The sequence below is a fragment of the Oryx dammah genome, unplaced genomic scaffold (assembly GCF_014754425.2).
Source record: "Oryx dammah isolate SB20612 unplaced genomic scaffold, SCBI_Odam_1.1 HiC_scaffold_27, whole genome shotgun sequence".
In the NCBI taxonomy this organism is placed as follows: Eukaryota; Metazoa; Chordata; class Mammalia; order Artiodactyla; family Bovidae; genus Oryx; species Oryx dammah.
Window position 1 is genome coordinate 91,365,018 of NW_024070211.1, and position 19,172 is coordinate 91,384,189.

At 37.4% G+C, this 19,172-nt stretch overlaps 1 protein-coding gene across 39 annotated transcripts in view; it reads right to left on the minus strand.

Moving 5' to 3' along the window:
- The window catches only part of NEB (nebulin), a 206,756-nt gene that overhangs the window by 96,908 nt on the left and 90,676 nt on the right, over window positions 1–19,172 (minus strand). For 35 of the 39 annotated variants that reach the window (XM_040229063.1, XM_040229055.1, XM_040229066.1 and 32 more), the window contains 13 exons: window positions 17,527–17,730; window positions 17,088–17,192; window positions 15,614–15,721; window positions 13,531–13,842; window positions 13,006–13,209; window positions 12,204–12,308; window positions 8,879–8,986; window positions 7,469–7,780; window positions 6,232–6,435; window positions 5,666–5,770; window positions 4,621–4,728; window positions 2,753–3,064; window positions 1,071–1,274 (listed from right to left, as the gene is read on the minus strand). In XM_040229063.1, coding sequence (XP_040084997.1) covers window positions 1,071–1,274; window positions 2,753–3,064; window positions 4,621–4,728; window positions 5,666–5,770; window positions 6,232–6,435; window positions 7,469–7,780; window positions 8,879–8,986; window positions 12,204–12,308; window positions 13,006–13,209; window positions 13,531–13,842; window positions 15,614–15,721; window positions 17,088–17,192; window positions 17,527–17,730 — 2,391 coding nt within the window. The remainder of the gene's footprint in view (window positions 1–1,070; window positions 1,275–2,752; window positions 3,065–4,620; window positions 4,729–5,665; window positions 5,771–6,231; window positions 6,436–7,468; window positions 7,781–8,878; window positions 8,987–12,203; window positions 12,309–13,005; window positions 13,210–13,530; window positions 13,843–15,613; window positions 15,722–17,087; window positions 17,193–17,526; window positions 17,731–19,172) is intronic. The other 4 variants (XM_040229061.1, XM_040229056.1, XM_040229064.1 and 1 more) reach the window with 4 other exon arrangements.

Sequence of the window (19,172 nt, forward strand, 5' to 3'; positions counted from 1 at the left end):
GACAATCCCAAGGTCAAACCCAGTTCCTCTATGTCTAAGCTGAGTGATCTTGAGAAAGGTACATAAGGCCTCACACTTGTCATTTTTTTGAGGGGGGAGGATAATCATACCTAATTAAAGTTTTTAAAAAAACTTTTTGCTTGTCTCTTTCTTTTAGCTGAGGTGAAATTGGTATTTAACTTGAGTATATTTTTTGGAGATTAACCATAACATATGTATAGTGCCTGAGTCATGGAAGGAACTCAACAAGTTTTATGACGTTTCCTATTGTTATTTTCATGGTGGGTGCTCTGTTGATGAGTATGGTATAGAATAGGCTTTCTGGAGTTTTAATACCCCAAACTTTGCAGTTTGCTATCTGAGAGCCAATTTCGTACTCTGCACTGAGCACACAATTTCATTGCCCTGATATTTGGAAGACATTCAGGCAGGTGTGGGAGAATTCAGAAAAGTTCAATTCAACTTCAAATGTTCATATTAAGGGCCTACCTACTGGATGAAGAAATTAGCCCAATATCAATAAGCAGACTGCCAGAATTCTGGAGGAAAGAAGCAATCATCTATTTTGTGTAATAAAACTGAAAGCAGCAGTAACAGCTCACTTTCCAAAGTGGGATTTCCACAAGCAACTAATTTGAGGCGTGCACTGACACTGCCATGCACAGTGTTTCTCAGACTTACGAACAAAATGTGAAACAGCTGTATGTTTTTTACAAGATGGATAAAGAGACACCAATGGCTTGAGTCAGCTCTGCTGAGGAGAATGGGCAGAGAAAAGTATTGCATTTATGGACATCTCCAGGTCACTGCTCAGAAGAATGTATGCTTTACCCCCAGAGAACTTGTTTTAGGCTGTGCTTCCCCATGCACACAGACCCCTAACCCTGAGGTCAGGGTTAAGAAGAGCATGCAGGTCCGGCTAGGATTCGAGCTTTGTTGAAGGCCTGCATCAGAATCAGGCCCATCACCTACCTCTCCTTTCTCCGGAAACCCTCCAGGACATTTCTCACTTTACGAGCCCAGGATGAGGAAGTTAGGACTCAGGCAACTGGCCACAGCTGAAGACTCACCTTGCTCATGTTCAGGGCATTATTCTTTGCTAGAACAATCTCTGGGGTGTCTGTAATGCTTGTGAACTTGAGCTGGACTGCAGGCTGGCGGTACTTCCTTTCACTCAGGATTTCTCCGGCTCTCTTCACATTCTCGACCCCCACAGAGCCAATGGGCACCCACCCAATGCCTCTTAGCCACTCAAGATCAGACTTGTAAATAGCCTGAAAATGAAATAATGTCAAATATTTGTAGAAATTACCTCCACAACCTGATGTTTCATGTTTTAGCATAGACAGATGGTATGTAATTTTGCATCTCACTTGTGTAAATTTCTGAAAAGACACAGCACTGCTTTACTTTGGTGTAGAACATCGAGTTCAACACTTTGTCCCTGAAGGTAGTCAATTCCAGCTGTTTTAAAGACCTATGAAGTCTCCAATAATACGTGATTTCATTGATACAAAACCACTTTAAGAAAATTTCTGCCTGCCTCCCAATACAAAGTGTTTATTCTCTGATTTGATTGCCTATACCTGTCTGTATGGGAATAATTTTCTGTTAGAATACAATTTCTTCCTATCTCTTTGAGCAGCGGCCTTCACAGCCATTGTGCAACATAAAGAAAGGATGAACACTACTGCATGTTGAATCAATGTGTTTTCTGGGGACAACAAAAAAGGGATCATTTTTCACATGATTCTATACTCATGCTTCTAAGCCAAAGAGCATATATATATTTACTTTTATTTAGCTTATCCTCAGTCTCCTTTCTTGTGTTGTAGTTCAAGCAAAAAAATATATTTTGTCCTGCTTTCACATTTCTTTTTTCAATTTAAATAATTGGCTGATGAAGAATTTTTCTTATAAGTAACAGTTACAGTTCTTTTTGTTTTTATGGCTTTTTGGGAAACTATTTTTTTAAATGCCACTTCTTTTATCATTCTCTCAAAAGTGACTACTTATCAGAGCCTGATCAAGAAAACAAGGAGCTACTATACCAATAAGGTAGTATTTGAGTCCCAAGGACAATCTATAAACTTTTATGCATAAAATTAGCTACAAGGGTATATTGTACAATGTTAGGAATAAAGCCAACATTTTACAATAACTATAAATGGAGCATGTTTTAAAATTGTGAACCATGGTATTGTGCACCTGTAACATACAATACACAATATACTTCAGTAAAAAGCATATGTATATATATATTAGTACCTCACGGATTTAGTTTTTTCTCCTGATACTCTAATTTTATTTTTAATTTTTAAAAACTGAAGTGTAGTTGATTTATAATGTTGTGTTAGTTTCAGGTATACAGCAGTGATTCAGTTATATAACTGAATATACATATATATATATATTCTTTTTCAGACTCTCTTCCATTTTTGGTTATTATAAGATAATATAGCTCCTTGTGCTATATAGTATGGCCTTGCTGTTCATCTATTTTATGTAGTGTGTATCTGTTAGTCCCCAGCTCCTAATTTATCCTTTCCCTTCCTTAGTTTAATACTTTTGATAACCATTTTCCAATTTGATTGTTTTTTTATGAAACCAATGTATATAATTTTATGCTTTTCATGATATTGTCCTGAGAAGTTTTCCACAGGTTTCACAAGACTGCCAAAAGATTCCATGGCACACAAAAAAGTTAGAATCCCTTCTTGAAACTTTGCTGAAGAATAGTAAATCCACTCACATCACTCTGAAGGTCATAAGCCTTCCGAGCCTGAATGATGTCATTCTGATCAGGCAGACAGGTCCACTCGTGAAGCAGATTCTTATAGTCTATGTCGCTTACAAGGATCTGACACTTCTTGGCCTGCACCAAACCCATCATGTCCGCTGGACTACTAAACTTGGTCTTCCACTTCTCGAAGTCTTTCTTGTACTCCCGGTCGCTCTGGAGCTTGGCTGCATGGATGGACCACATCATCTTGGGATCATCCTTAATATTTCGGGCCCCAATGTGGTGCCCAAGCTGTTTGCGGTAGCCTTCCTTGTACTTGTACTGAAGAAAAGAATAGAGCTATAAGTCTAATGATAGGGACATCCTATTTATATCATATTTCATAGTTTCATAGATGTATTATTTCTTTTGATTTCCCCCACCACTAATGTGAGAGAAAAAGATTAATATTATATCAACTCAATTTTATAAAAGAGAAACTGAAGTCTCCACGAGTCAAGTGATTTGTTCAAGGTCACACCCTAAGCAGGTGGCAGGGCTAAGACTAAAACAGAGAGCTTCTGATTCCTAATATTTTTCCCGTCAACTAAACTATCCTGCCTCACTTACATTTGCTTAACGAGTAAGGCAAAAATATTTTGTACAATTTAAAAGAGAATCTACTTAAAGATGTGACTTTTTCTGAAAAAAGTTTTGATATTGTGAATGTTTTAGAATACTTCCCTTGTAATTAGAATTTATAGTAAATTCCATAGTCAGGCATATGAGCTATGCTTAGAAAGTTTCACCAGGAAATACCTCCTTTATTTGCCTGTCGATGTCATTGAACTTTTAACCACGAGAGAGTAAATGCCTTGGGTTAACACTCTATTTTTTAAAAGTTTACTCAAAAATAACACTTTATAGTCCATTTTACCATGAGATGGTCATAGTGTGGGCTTCTCCAGCTTAGTAGCCTGAAACAGTTTTGATAAAGGAAGAAATGAACCGTATGTCTAAGGTCTGGGACACTTCCAGAAGAAGGAAAGTCCGGATTTGAATCCTAAGGAGCCCTGGTACAGCATGAGCGTACTGGACACCCTCAAGAGATGTTTCTCATGAGATGTGAAGGACTAGAAAGGAGAGAAAAGTGGGTTCTGAGTAAGAGCTTTGCTTTCTTCTCAACTTGCTCTTGTGTCCATTTATGAGCATCTTGGTAGGAGAACCTTACTAAAGGTCAACAAAGGATTAAAGAAAACTCTAAAATGAACCAATAATTAACATTTTCTCTTAGTGTGAGAATAAATGGATAGTAGTAGGAAAGAGTTCACATTCACATTAGCTGATTTACATGTGCTATCAATGTCTTTAACAAAAACGTTTTTTCTTTATTACAAACATCTAGGTCATCAGCTGCTCAACTTCTGAGGCTCAAAAATAGAAACGAAATCACCAGTCCAGGTTCAATACAGGATGCTTGGGGCTGGTGCACTGGGATGACCTGGAGGGATGGTACGGGGAGGGAGGGGGGTTCAGGATGGGGAACATGCGGATGCCCGTGGCAGATTCATGTTGATGTGTGGCAGAACCAATACAATATTGTAAAGTAAAAATAAATAAATTTTTTTAAAAAAGAACCTGGGTGGGGAAATAGGAGCCAATTTTTAGTGGTCATAAAATACTTATTTTTAAAGAGTGTAACTCCATCTTTGCAGATTAATGTGTATTGAACATAGTATCTTTTGTTTTCTTTTTCATTCGCAACTTTGTACACGGGGGGAATCATTAAAGGAGACTGGGACTTTCAGGCTAAATTTCTGGCAAAAAAAAAGCTGTAAAAGCTGCCATTTGTAAACATCTTTGAGTAAGAAATGCATCTTCCAAAAATATCAACTTACATCACTAGCAATATCTCTTGATGCCTTGGCTGCTTGGATTGGAATGGCATCCAAACGCAAGTCATAACCTTCCTTCTTGGACTCTTCCAAAGCAAGTTTATAGAGTTTCTGTAGAAAAGAGAATTAATCCATCAGTGCTCCTTTTGTTAAAAAAATGAAGCTATTTATTATTAAGCTTTATCTCCACAAAGTTAAGTATCAGTACGGGTTTGTAGAAAACTATGTTTCATAGGTGCTCAAGGATTTTAAGGCACATGGTTTAAACTTTGATATTTTACTGATTAGCACATCACAAAAGTTTTTAGGGAGGAATCAGTATCTGGTTGCTAAAATTCTGTTTTGCCAAACAAGCACATGTAAAAAAATCCCAACTGTTTATTATCACAATTTTAATATAAAAGAAAGGCCATCTTAATGACAAAGGAGGAGAAAAATAAGTATGGTTGTTTCTAAATTGAATATATTTGCATTTGACAACTCAATGTGTTGTTCTTGTTTTTTTCCATTTTTGCCATGGATTATCATCACAGACTATGATCCATCTGTAGATTTGGGTTTCAAAATCACCACTCTAATGAAAATGTTGGTTCTGAAAGATACATAGGAAAATGCTTGCAAATAACATTAAATGGTAACCAGAACACAATGAAGCAGCAAAAGAATGCACAGTACAGCAGCTCACTGCGTTCTAAACCCAGTGTCGACCTGCTAAATAGTTGCTGGATAAAATAATGACTTGATGACCACACTGCCCCTAGGGGCGTACAAGGCTTTAGCAGTATAATCCCTTTTGGGATACTTCTCCATAAGCATTTCATTCCATGATGTCATCTTCATTAAAGGCTGGTCTACTTTGTGGACCCACCACACAGCCCAAAATTGAATCAAGAAAATTATTTCTTGAATCAAAGGAGAACTATCTGTTTTAGTGACAATATTGGCTTGCAGTGCATACAATAAACTGGTTAAAACATTTCACCAAGGGAACAGTTACAGTAGTTCATTTTTGCCTCTCTCTTCATGATAAGATCAGTAGGTTACTCACATCACTGTAGTTGATTCGGTTGAGCTTGGCTAGCATGATTTCTGGTGTATCAGGCATGACATGGACTGTTTTCTTGTCATTGTCCCAGGCTTCAGTATATAAGCGCTATGAAAAAAAAAAGATGAGAAAAATTATTTTGGAGTTCACATTTTTTTGATTATGTGCCAGTGACCTCTCCTTTGTACAAAGTAGAAATAAAACTAATAAAGTTGCATAAATTCCTACTTTTCAAGTAGATAAATTACTATTCCCAAAAGAATTTAGCTTACTATTTCATTGACTCAGTTTTTATTCTTTTGTATGAAAACTTTTTTTTACCAGTGCTAAAATGTAGGATTGGGTTGCAGGTTTTAATACCTGTAATTGTGAAATACTTGCAGCACATGGTATTTTTAACAGCTTAATATCCTGAAGTATTACGAAGTAACTACGGTGTTATAGTGGGAAAATCACTTTTAAAGGTATCATAAATCCTATAGGAATCTTTAAAATGTAGTAATGTGTCAGAATTTTTACTTTGTTCTATGGTAAATTCCTGTATTTGATGCTGAGGAGTGAAGACTCACCTTACTCATGTTTATAGCATTGTTCTTTGCCAGCACCTGCTCCGGGGAATCAGTTACGCTGGTAAATTTCAGGGTATCTGGACGCTGGCGGTAGATGTTGTCACTCAGTATCTCTCCGGCCCGCTTGGCTTTAACTACTTCAAAGGAGCCAATTGGAACCCAGCCAATGCCTTTCAACCATTCAAGGTCTGACTTATATAAATTCTGCAATTCAACCAATCAAGTAACACAGTTATGATAATAATTAGTTTTTTCAGATTCAGAGTCACAAAATGGATCATACTGTGAGAGAAATACAAAAAGCACTGAACAGGTAAAGCTGCCATCTCAATTAATCACTCATTCATAAGCCTTATTGACTCCTGAGTACATTTTTCCTAAGCATTGCTTGGCATAGAGGATTGTACTAGGAACAACAAAAGATCTTTCTAAAAAGTAAAGACACTGTCCTGCCCTTGAGGGTATTAAAAGATTTTCACTTAAGAGCAGAGTTTCTTTAGCTTTGAAAAAGGTGTTCTAATAGCCCCTCAAAAGACCATATACTTAGACCAACACTGTGTAAGCACTGCAGTAACAAAAATTCTTGCCTTTCTTTTTTTAAGGAAAAGAGTTGAAATTCAATTATAGTCATGAGTTTCAAGACACAGTAATGTTAAGTTTTGCATATCACACTCTTGATATGCATTTTAATTGAAATATAATTGACCTATATCAGTTTTAGGTATATGAGATCGTGATTCAACATGTGTGTATATTGCAAAATGATCATCTCAACATGTCAAGTTAAGATCCATCACTACACATTCCTACACTTTTTTTCCCTCATGGGAAATTTTTAATAAACTCTTACTTTTATTTTCATCTTCAAAATCACAAAATATAAAGTATGTAATGGGGTGCTATAGAGAGAATATACATTTCCTAAATATTGGCTTTCTTTTACTCTCAATAGGGCATGCTAGCTGTATTATGAGTGTGCTCACTCAGTCATGTCCAACTCTTTGTGACTCTATAGACTAGCTCCTCTGCCCATGAATTTCCCAGGCAAGAATACTGGAGTGGGTTTCCATTTCCTCCTCTAGGGGATCTTCCCGACCCAGGGAGCAAACTTGCATCTCCTGTGTCTCCTGCATTAGCAAGCAGATTCTTTACCACTGCACCACCTGGGAAGCCCAGTATTACTATTGCACTATTATTATTAACACTAGGATGCAGACGCAGCATCAGGAATACTCACATCACTCTGGAGGTCATAAGCTTTCCGAGCATGGATGATGTCATTCTGATCGGGCAGGCAGGTCCACTCATGCAGAGGGTGTTTATAGTCCACATCACTAACCAAAGTCTGACATTTCTTGGCCAAAACAATACCAAGCATGTCCACTGGGCTGCTGAACCTGGTCTTGTATTTTTCAAAATCTTTCTTGTACTCACGGTCACTCTGCATTTTGGCAACGTGGACAGACCACATCATCTTGGGGTCATCATGTATCGCTCGGGCACCAATATGGTGACCCAACTGCTTACGATAAGCTTCTTTGTATTTGTACTGAAAGAGAGAACCCAGTAAACAAGGAGAAATCACCAAGGGCTGGCCCCTGCTGCTCTCTCTGTGGTGACGCTTTTCTACAAAATCCTCAGGACTTCAGGGAAGTTTCATCAAACCCGCTACTGTGATGCTCCACATTGGGGCATGCTTTCTCTTAAAAAAGATGTGGTGCTCATTTCACCTGCACAGAATAACTAACTCCACAGTGGTTCATTTATATTATGCTAGCAAATTATATGTTTTAACCACCAAAACATGTGATAGAAAAGTGAACGTTGAAAGAAAGCTTCAGCTACAGTGACAGCAGTTTGTCAGAAGTCGGTCATGTGGGCAGACCGAACTGAGAACATATTGGAGGGATGTGTTGATAATGGCTCACTAATTTTCTTCTTTTAAGGCATTCTGCATAATTGGCATGGAGTAGTTTTAAAATGGGCAATTCTTGTTGGTAATGAGCATAGCGTTTCAGTTTTGCAAGATGAAAAAGTTTTGAAAGTCTGTTGTACAACAGTGTGAGTATACTTATGGACTGCATACTGAAAGTGGTAAATGGTTATTCAATTTTATTATGATTTAAAAGAAAAACCTACCAAAACGGACAATTTTGCTACTCTTGGATTAATATTTAAGTTGTACAGGAACCTCACATATTCATTTTTAGGGTAAAGGAATATTGATTTTTGTGGACCCCACAGCAAGGAAATATTTAACATTTTTGCTATTTTATGTCCTTTCTCAAGTCAAGGGGAAGAACTCAGTGAAAGCTGTTTCCTTCCTGGCATCTTTGCCTTGAGTGTAGCCTGAGGAGAGCTCATGAGATTTTATGAGTAGCTCAACATATGCCCATTTAACTTTGCTCAAGGTACTCAGTCTACTAAGCAAGGACCAAAAGAGCATCAAAGGAACCACAACCCACTGTATCACTATGAAACTCGGACAGGTGACTGACTGTCTCAAAGCCTCAATTTATTTCACTATGCAATGAAGGCAGTTGGGTGGATGATGACTAAAGACTCTCAGCTGTGTTCCAAGAGTGTGATGCCCTATGCAGGTGGCTGGGCTGTTGGTAACAGATGTAAGCACGTGATCAGCTCTTACATCACTCGCAATCTCCCGGGAGGCCTTGGCAGCCACGATAGGAATGGCGTCACTTCTTAAGTCATATCCTTCTTTCTTGGCTTCTTCCATGGCCTGGCGATAGAGGTTCTGAGGAAAGAAGTAGTAACTTTTAGACACAGTGCTCACTTTCACTCTAAAAATATACTAATATTTCCATCAAAGGAAGACTACTTTTGTTTTTTTTAAATTAATTTTAATTGGAGGATAATTGCTTTTACAATATTGTGATGAAAAGAAGACTACTTTTGGATACAGAACAAAAACTAGTACGTTCAGCCTTAAATAAAAAAAATTTTTTAAAAGATCACTTTCTTTTACTTATTACTTACACAGTGTGCAAGTTATTTGTTGAACTTGAAATTTTACTTTCAGAAGGTTTAACTCCTTCAAATTTTACTCATTAAGTTATTAACTCTGAAATCTGCTTGAATTTGCTCAGCATTTGTTCTTTTCATGAAATTCCCCAAAATGTCTGTTTATTTAACTGCAAATTTGAATTAGGATCAATTTTACCAGCAGAGAATATGATATATTAACAACACGACCACCATGAACATGTACCTGTATTCTAACAGTGCTAAACTAAGGATCATCCATCGTTTCTGAATATCTCTGTTAATACTATTTGCTCTCTATTCATTTTGTTGATTGCTGGCAATTGCTAGCAGACAGAGGGGTAGCAAGAACCAGGGATTTACGAGTCAAAAGGACAAAACTGATGAAATTATAATAATTTCTTTATGAATTGGCAAAATACCCACTGTTCAGTTTCTGTGGCAAGACAGACATACACAGAAGTTAGAACATAGGTATTCCAATGGGAACAGAGCTTGAGAACCACTGTACTAAATCATCTCTACCTGTAGTATTCAGTCTTTTTTGCCTGTGAACCATTACAAGAATTTAATTCTTAATTAGTAATAATTTTAAAATAGCTTTTACAGTTTGAGAAGGATGTAATTGAATGTTTTTAATGTGGATTATTAATATGTGACAATTCATATTCTCTTATGTTGCAACTTTTTACAAGGAAAAGCTAAAGTGGACAAGAATAAATTTAATGTATTTGAGATAAAATCCCAAGGGAGGGCATTTGTTCTTAAAAATTTCTAGAAATGTTTATTTTGTAACTAGAGAGTCAAATACTCTTATACTTTATAGTTTTCCTTTGAACAATAAATTCTCAAGTTTGCCCTTATGTATAAGCGGGAAAAAATGTGCTTGTATTATTCTGTGGCTTCAGGCCAAACATTTTGTTCTTTCAACACTGGAAAAAGAGGCAGGGCTTCAAAGAAAACATTAGTGTCATCAAGGCTACATTTTAAAGAATGTCTAGTAAGTTTGAATATTCCAAGAGAACTAGAACAGGTAAGTGTGAGTTTAAGAGAAAACAAAAGAAGATATGGTTGCTTTATTTTATTTTGTTTACTAAGTATGACGTGAAGGTATCATTGGTAACGGGTTGAGAAGAAATTCACATGGGCCATTCTAAAATCTAATCTTCAAAGATGGTCTTTAGGGAATTAACATAATTATGCAATTTCAAAGAAATAAATCCAGCTGAAAATTTGAGAAGTAAAAAAATAGCCTAATTTCCTCTCAGCAGTCTGAAAAGAAAAAAAAAGAAAGAAATCCTACTTCATCTGACCTAATTTTAACAAAAGGGAGAGGCTTAAAAGCATTACCCCTTGGCATAGAAACTAACAGCATCTGTCTGGGGTGAGGCAGAACATCTGGGAAAAGCTAATCCAACAGAGAAGCTCTGTGGCCAAGAGAAAAATTGTTCATTCAAAAACTACTGAAGCCAAGGTCAGTCAAATACTTATGATCAGGCTTGTCTTTGGGCCTTTATATAATGCTAGACAAAAGGAAACTGACTCCTCTTCATTTTACTTGTCATGCTTCTTCTTCAGGGCTACATGATAGGAAAAAGTAATTAACAGGAGTAAAATAATGAATGTGGTCAGGACTTGAAAATGAGTACTTAAAATTTCCAGTGCTCTCAAACTAAAGGGAACTCCACCCTCTTTTTTTCTTTTTTTTTGAATGAAGATACACAGAAGCATGAAAGAAATCAACATTCATCTCGAATGAACCAGATAATTCTTGACCTTTATGAGAACAATTGGGTAAGAAACTGTTTCCTATTCTGCAAAGATATGTGATGACAAATTTAGTGGGGCTAGAGAGAGTATGTTAAAAAAATGTTTTTTGGTTCAATTGTTCTCACAGTTTTGAGATGGATGAATTTAAGAATTCTTATTTCAGTTCTTGTAAATAAACAGTGGTTATTTTGAGCATAAATCAAATAAACAGGCTATTTAAAGCATATATTAAATAAATCTAATTTTCATGGTGACTTGAGTATAAAGGAAGAAATTAGTTTATTAAGCAGTTATTATGTGCCAGGCTTCACCCAGGGCATACTACACATAAAAATTCTTCAATAGCCATTTTTATTTCATTTTACAGATGAGATGACTAAAGGAAAACTCACTGAACAAATTTTGAAGCAAGTACTAACCTGATAAACAGCAGTAATTATTTTTTAAATTAAAATCACAATATGATTTAATCATTAATAGTTGACTTTGAGAGTTTTTTCCCCTCCCACACGTGACATGGAGATACTTTTGTATTTATCTGTTTTTCCTATTTTTTTTTTAAATTGAAGTATAGTATGGATGTGAGAGTTGACCATAAAGAAGGTTGAGAACCCAAGAATTGATGCTTTTGAACTGTGGTGCTGAAGAAGACTCTTAAGAGTCCTTTGGACAGCAAGGAGATAAACCAGTCAATCCTAAAGGAAATCAACCGCAAACATTCATTGGAAGGACTGATGCAGAACTGAAGCTCCAACACATTGGCCACCTGATGTGAAGAACTGACCTACTGGAAAAAGACCCTAATTCTGGGAAAGATTGAGGGCAAGAGGAAAAGAGAGTGACAGAGGACAAGATGGTTGGATAGCATCACTGACTCAATGGACATGAGTTTGAGTAAACTCTGGGAGGTAGTGGAGAACAGAGAAGCCTGGCATGTAGCATTTCATAGGGTCACAAAGAGTTGGACACAACTTAGCAACTGAACAACAACAAATAGTTGATTTAATAATACAATGATATGTTACTTTCTTCTATAACTATTTTTTAATACAAGGATACATATATCCATGGTAGGTTATAGACAAAAATAAATAAATAAAACTAAGCTAACTGATTAATATGTGAATGAAACCCATAATTCTGACCTTTCTGCTACATCAGCAAAATCAACATGGTCAGGTTCAAATAAACAGTCTTACCTCACTATAATTTATTTTATTTTGTCTTGCCAATGTAATTTCAGGTGTATCAGGCATCATGTGGATTTGAGTCTTGTCTTTGTCCCAGGCTTCTGTGTATAAGCGCTGTGAAGGATAAAAAAGGTTATTGAATTAGGAAAACAATGGTTGTTGTAAACAGAGGTTTCCAACTTCGTGATCATGACAAAGTTGAAAGCCAGCATCCTTACTATCTGGGCTGTGTGCTATACACCAACATTCTTCAATCTCTTTGATGTTACTACATAGTCACTAAATAAAAGTGTAGAATAAGATATGAAAAGAAAACGTGTATTTTGTTACAAGACCATCTACACTTCAATTAAATTAAAGCAAGTATTATCTAAGCATGTATACACATCTATATGTACTGAGGTTATATCAGCAAATCCATCCCATGATTTTGTTTGTTTATTAGCTGCAGATGTACCTGTTATGCCATGTCTAGATTTCTTTTTGATAAATGTCATGAAGACTTGCACCTGACTTGTTTGTTCTATATTTATTTAGGTAAGTACCAAACAAGAAAAAAAAAAAAAACCTTGATATCAAACATGTATAACTGTTAGACTTAAAACAATTTAAATACCAAACAGTTGTCCTACTTCTAACTCTATTTCACAAGAGATATCAAAGCAGAAGTTTCTACATACATTTTGAGAATACCCAACCAAATCACCATACACAGGATGGCAATTGGATAAAACAAAAAAGACTTAGCTAGTCATAGATATTCTCAAGGACATACAGCCATACTTTATTTTCCCCCAAACTGAGGGCTCACCTTGTTCATGTTGATGGCATTGTTCTTGGCTAGCACCTGTTCCAGGGAATCAGGCACACTAGTGAATTTCAGTGTGTCTGGACGCTGGCGGTAGAGGTTATCACTCAGTATCTCTGCAGCTCTCTTGCACTTGACCACATCCACAGACCCAATGGGGACCCAACCAATGCCTCTCAGCCACTGGAGATCTGATTTATAAATGTTCTGGTGAGATCAAACACAAAAGCAAGGATTATTGAAGCTGTTACAGCACTTGATTTCAAAAATGAATGCAAAGGACTGGAAAATGTGGATAGGTAAACTTTATGTCTATGTCTTTTAAAATATGAAGCCCAAGTGGATATAGTTCATGGTATTATGTTCTCTCTAAAAGAAAAGCAAAGCACAGTAAATTAAGGGTGGGAGGAAAAAAACATTGTTCTTTTCCTGAGGGCTTTACCAAGCCTAGACCATTATCTGCATATTACTATGTATAACCATCATGAGCATGGTCAGCGGCGGTATTTAATGGGTCTCAGTACTTACATCGCTCTGCAGGTCATAGGCCCGCCGAGCATGGATGACATCACTCTGGTCGGGCAGGCACGTCCACTGGTGCAGGTAGTTCTTGTAGTCTATGTCACTGACCAAGGTCTGGCACTTCTTGGCCAGCACCACCCCCAGCATGTCCACTGGGCTGCTGAACTTGGTCTTCCACTTCTCAAAGTCCTTCTTGTACTCCCGGTCACTCTGGATCTTGGCCACGTGCATGGACCACATCATCTTGGGGTCATCTTTGATGTCCCGGGCTCCAATGTGATGGCCAAGCTGCTTGCGGTAACCATCTTTGTATTTATACTGAAATAAAAGTAGTCATTAAAAAAATGAATGAATGGGCTAAACGTTTTATTAATATAAAACTCTGCTATTTTAAAATTGGTAATTCTTGTAAAGAAATGAATCATCTGAATATCAACTTATCTCCTCATCCTAAACTCGGACTAGACTTCACAGCAGTACTCTACTGGGAAGCAGGCCAAACAACATAGTGCTATGGTTTGGATGTTAGGTCTCTGGAAATAAAGGCAGTAACACTTATCAGAAAATCACCTGGAGTTAATACGGCCTTTTTCTCTTTTTTTTTAATCTTGGGCCAGTGAAATTGTTAACCCAGAAGTTTTACATGTGATTTGGAGAATGCTACTCCTGAGTGCACAGGAACCATTTTATTCCCAGCCCACTGCACCCCTCCCAAACGTGGCTCTGCTGACTTTCACTGAGTTACAGGACTCCCGAGACGGACTGGCTTGTGTTTCCATCCTTGCATACCTGGTCTATTGGAGATGAAATTTGGGTGAGGTTTGTTGGGATTCCTTGAGGGGGAAAAATAGATTATATGACTACAAGAAAGTGGTTTGTTGTTGGTGGCGGTAAGAGTGGACTGTGGATTATCTTCTGTCCACTTCAGGGAACAACATTACACAAATCCTAGCATATATTTACAGAAGTCTGAATTCTCTACCAAGGCACTTCTTTCAGAGACAGCAGAAAGAGAAATCAGGCTCACTATATTGTTGGTTTAGGATGTCATAAAACTCTTTTTTTCATTTAAAAATAACTCAAAAGGAAGCACTTAAGGTAGTTTTTCAAAGAAAGGGTTGGCAAAAATCCTGAGCAGGTTTGGGGAAAGGCAAATTTTCCTAAACCTGTCTGTACCAGATCTTTTTCTTATATTGACCAAATACATGTAACCACGTTTTTTTCCAGCTCTTTTCCCTGTCATTTTCTTATATCTGTGTGCTCCAAATATGTAGATGAATGCCTCATAATTATGGATATGAAAAAGTTCAGTTCAGTCACTCAGTTGTGTCCATCTCTTTGCAACCCCATGGACTGCAGCATGCCAGGCTTCCCTGTCCATCACCAACTCCTGGAGCTTCCTCAAACTCATGTCCAGTTAGTCGGTGATGCCATCCAACCATCTCATCCTCTGTCGTCCCCTTCTCCTCCTGCCCCCAATCCCTCCCAGCATCAGGGTCTTTTCCAATGAGTCAGTTCTTCGCATCAGATGGCCATAGTATTGGAGTTTCAGCTTCAGCATCAGTCCTTCCAATGAATATTCAGGACTGATTTTCTTTAGGATTGACTGGTTGGATCTCCTTGTAGTCCAAGGGACTCCCAAAAGTCTTCTCCAAAACGACAGTTCAAAAGCATCAGTTCTTTGGCATTCAGCTTTCTTTATAGTCCAACTCTCACATCCATACATGACTACTGGAAAAATCATAGCTTTGACTAGATGGACTTTTGTCAGAAAAGTAATGTCTGCTTCGTAATATGCTATCTAGGTTGGTCATAGTATGAAAGGGCAAAAAGATACAAACAAATGTAGATTCAAATTCTTTTTTTCTTTTCTGAAGTTTAGGATACTTGCTCTGCCTATGGGGTCTGAATACTAAAATATTTTGGAGTTAAATTATTAAAGGGCTTTACAAATGAAAGACTTCATTTAAAGCACAATAAATGTGCTTTAACCAACACCCAGAAGAACCCTGCTATTGTAATACTGATTCTGCCTTCCCACCCCATCCAGTCATGTGTATCTGTATATCCATGGAGTGTTGGTACTCACATCACTGATGATGTCCCTGGAGGCCTTGGCCGCCACGATCGGGATGGCATCACTTCGCAAGTCATAGCCTTTCTTCTTTGCTTCTTCGTTGGCGAGTTTGTACAGAGTCTATAGGAGGAAAGTAAGAGTTAAAGCAGGTTTGACAGTGAAAGATCTGACAGCAACAATCTGGAGTTTATCAAGTGACATATCACAAAATTTAAAAAAGGAAAGGCTCTGGAAACAACTTCCTAGTGGTATTGGAAAGTAAATAAATTATATTTTACCAAAAAACTCTGTAGCATAAGAAACAAATGAAATGTATCAATGAGTATTAACATAGAATAATCTACTATTTATATCATTATAGATTAATATATATATATAATATGTAGGTGATATATTATGTATACCAACATAGATTAATATAATTTAGTGATATAGACTGATGAACAAAGCATCAATTTATACATCTTAAGTGAAAAGAAACCTGCAGGACAATATGTTTAATATTACTCATTTGATAAAAAATAACATATACTCTTATCCATTATTAAAAATTTTTGACAATCATGCAATATTTTATAATATTTTAAAAACAAATGAGAAAATGATCAACTTAAAGTTAACTTGAGTATAATCACAACTTTAAGATTCTAACTTTTGGCTGCCTCATGTTAGTAAAACATGCACCTATAAAATTGCATTTTACTTAAAAAAAAAAGTAATCAGCCTTGTCAATGGAGAGCATGTTTTTCTCATGCCTAAGGTTCTCTTTCTATAAAAGGAGCTCGATTATTTCATTTGCCCCTGCTCCCTTTAGGAAAATATGTCCAGTGCCTTCCTCTGCATATCTCCGTGTTCTAAGCAGGACTCACCCCTGAGGGAAGTGGAGCTGACTGTCCTGCTCCAGGATGGCCTATACCTGGATGAGAACCCGCATTCTGGGGTTCATTTAGCAAGTTCATTTGGCTCTCATACAAACGTGTCCTTGAAACTAACTTTAGTAATAAAAGATGTGAGATTTTGACTTCTAATTTCATTGCTTTGCTTTCCTTCTCAATTCCACTCATGATCCAGGTGGGAAAGGGGTACATATAATTAGAGGCCCCCTTGGTTGGGCTGCCAGATTTAACAAATAGGAAGATAGCATGCCCAATTTCAGATAAACAGCAAAAATGTTTTCATATAAATAATAAATCAGTATTACATCTGGTCATACTACCCCTTGGAAATGCCAAAAATACTCTCCAGTTGCACTGACTCACATCAGTAAAGACCATAAATGGAAAAGAAAATGTGGCTTCAGTTTTCCCCTGGAATCCTATAGCCTATGTTATTCAACTACAGATGAAAGGTTGGATGGGCTTAGTGTTCATATCACAGAGCTATGCCCTCCAGGACAGCTGAGGTCCAAGATTCTTCATAAAAGTAAGTGTAGAAAACAAACTACAATGACAACCACAAGTATGGGCCCACAAGACTTTGCCCCTACCTCACTGTAGTTGAGTTTGTTCTGCCTTGCCAGCATGATCTCCGGAGTATCAGGCATTATGTGAATCTGAGTCTTGTCTTTGTCCCAGGCTTCTGTGTATAAGCGCTATCGAATATGTTGATAGAAAAGAAAGAACATGTTATAGAAGACCATTTGAAACAGAACTACAAAAAGTCAATTAAAGACAGAATGTTATTGACCTAATTAGGAAAAAATAAATCAGACTAAGATACAGAGTATTCAGCTGAGGTTTGAGTCTTAATGATGGTTATCAGGGTTACAACTGAGGATAACAGAAATTACTCAGAGGATTTCAAGTATGTCATTTAGGAGGTAAACATGACCCCACACTTGCATGGACAATTTTAACTCCACTAATGATTAATGTCTCAGAACCTGTTTTTGCATCTTGGAGAAGCTTGAGGCAGCTGGAGCTCACCTTGTTCATGTTGATGGCGTTGTTCTTGGCCAGCACCTGCTCCAGGGAATCAGGCACACTGGTGAACTTCAGCGTGTCTGGAGGCTGGCGGTAGAGGTTATCACTCAGTATCTCTGCAGCTCTCTTACACTTGACCACATCCACAGACCCAAGGGGGACCCAGCCAATGCCCCTCAGCCACTGGAGATCAGACTTGTAAACATTCTGTGAGGAGGAAAAAGGCAAGAACTCTTCAGCAAGATTGAAAAATTTAGGGTAAGGTACACATAGAATCAATAATAAAGTACGATTCTGGTTGTTGCTTTTATAGAAAACAGGCTCATTGTATTAGGCAAACCAGCAGAGGAAGTATGTTCAAAAATGACCCAGAAAAGTCACAAAAAAATGATAAAATATTTCAGGTTCTTAGGACAGGAGTAATTGAAATGAATATCTTCTGTCAGCCAGTTCAGTGGATGTTCACTCTGTGTCAACAGGAAAAGAAGCTAACCCAGAGAAAGAGAAACTCTGCAAACATCCAGCTACAGGCTTTCAGTAAATAAATGTTAGGTCTAGTCAAATGAAACACTCTGCAGCTATTAAAAGCCTATTTTAAAGAATATCAGTGACTTGTAGAAATGTCATTAATATGATACTAACAAAAAATAGCATAGAAAACAATATGTGTATTACATGAGCAGGAGAGGGCTTTTTCAGTAGTTGGATTATTATTGCCTTCTATGTGTTTTTTCTTATATTTCAAAAATATCTGTAATGCTCTTTCTTTCTAAGCAACAAGAAAAGAAATTAAAATGTAATAATAGGACTTCCCTGGAGATGGTTAAGACAGTGCTCCCAATGTAGGGGGCGTGGGTTCAATCCCTGCTCAGGGAACTAAGATTCCACATGTGGCCAGAAAGTAAAAACAAAACAGAACAATCATGACAGAGAACCTCTGAAGCCCAGAGGCAGACCTTTGGCTACTTTAACACTGTTCAAGATTCACGACAAAAAAATGGTCATCTAATTGGTCTGCAACCCGGCTCTTCCCCAAATTCTCAGGATGGGAAGCATGGACTCCTTTCCAGAACTGTCTTTCCATGTCTTTGACACTTTAAGTAATTTTTTCTGCTAAAGACTTTCATTCATAACTACTTCACAGTGGTGGAACTGGACCTTTGCCCAGCTCATTTGAAGGATTTTTACCTGGAACAGCATCTAAGTAGAGCATACAGGTGGCTCTTTTACTGTCTAGACTAAAAGCTGGTTGGAATTGCCTTATGCTGAGTAGTTACGGCCCCTTAAATAACAGCAAGAATGAAAACGCTAACATTTTACACTTCTGGGTTGTTTAACTTTCATATGCTTCCCACATTGTTAAGACTATGTCACTATGAGAAGGAGGGGATCTCAAAAGGGCTCCTGACAGATGCAGGCAAGTGGTGTGTCAACGCGGTCACCCCATGGGTGACGTTAGCTGTTTTTAACCACCTTCCTTGTGCAGGCAAAGCCTTCTTTGTAAAACACAGGGCTCTGCATCTTGTGGAAGGCTACAGAACACATGTGGGAGTTGCTACAGGTAGGCTACACGATTTCTAGGAACAACTATTTAATGAACAATTATTGTTAATTCATGTTATTCTCCAAAGTCCTCTAATGCTCAATAA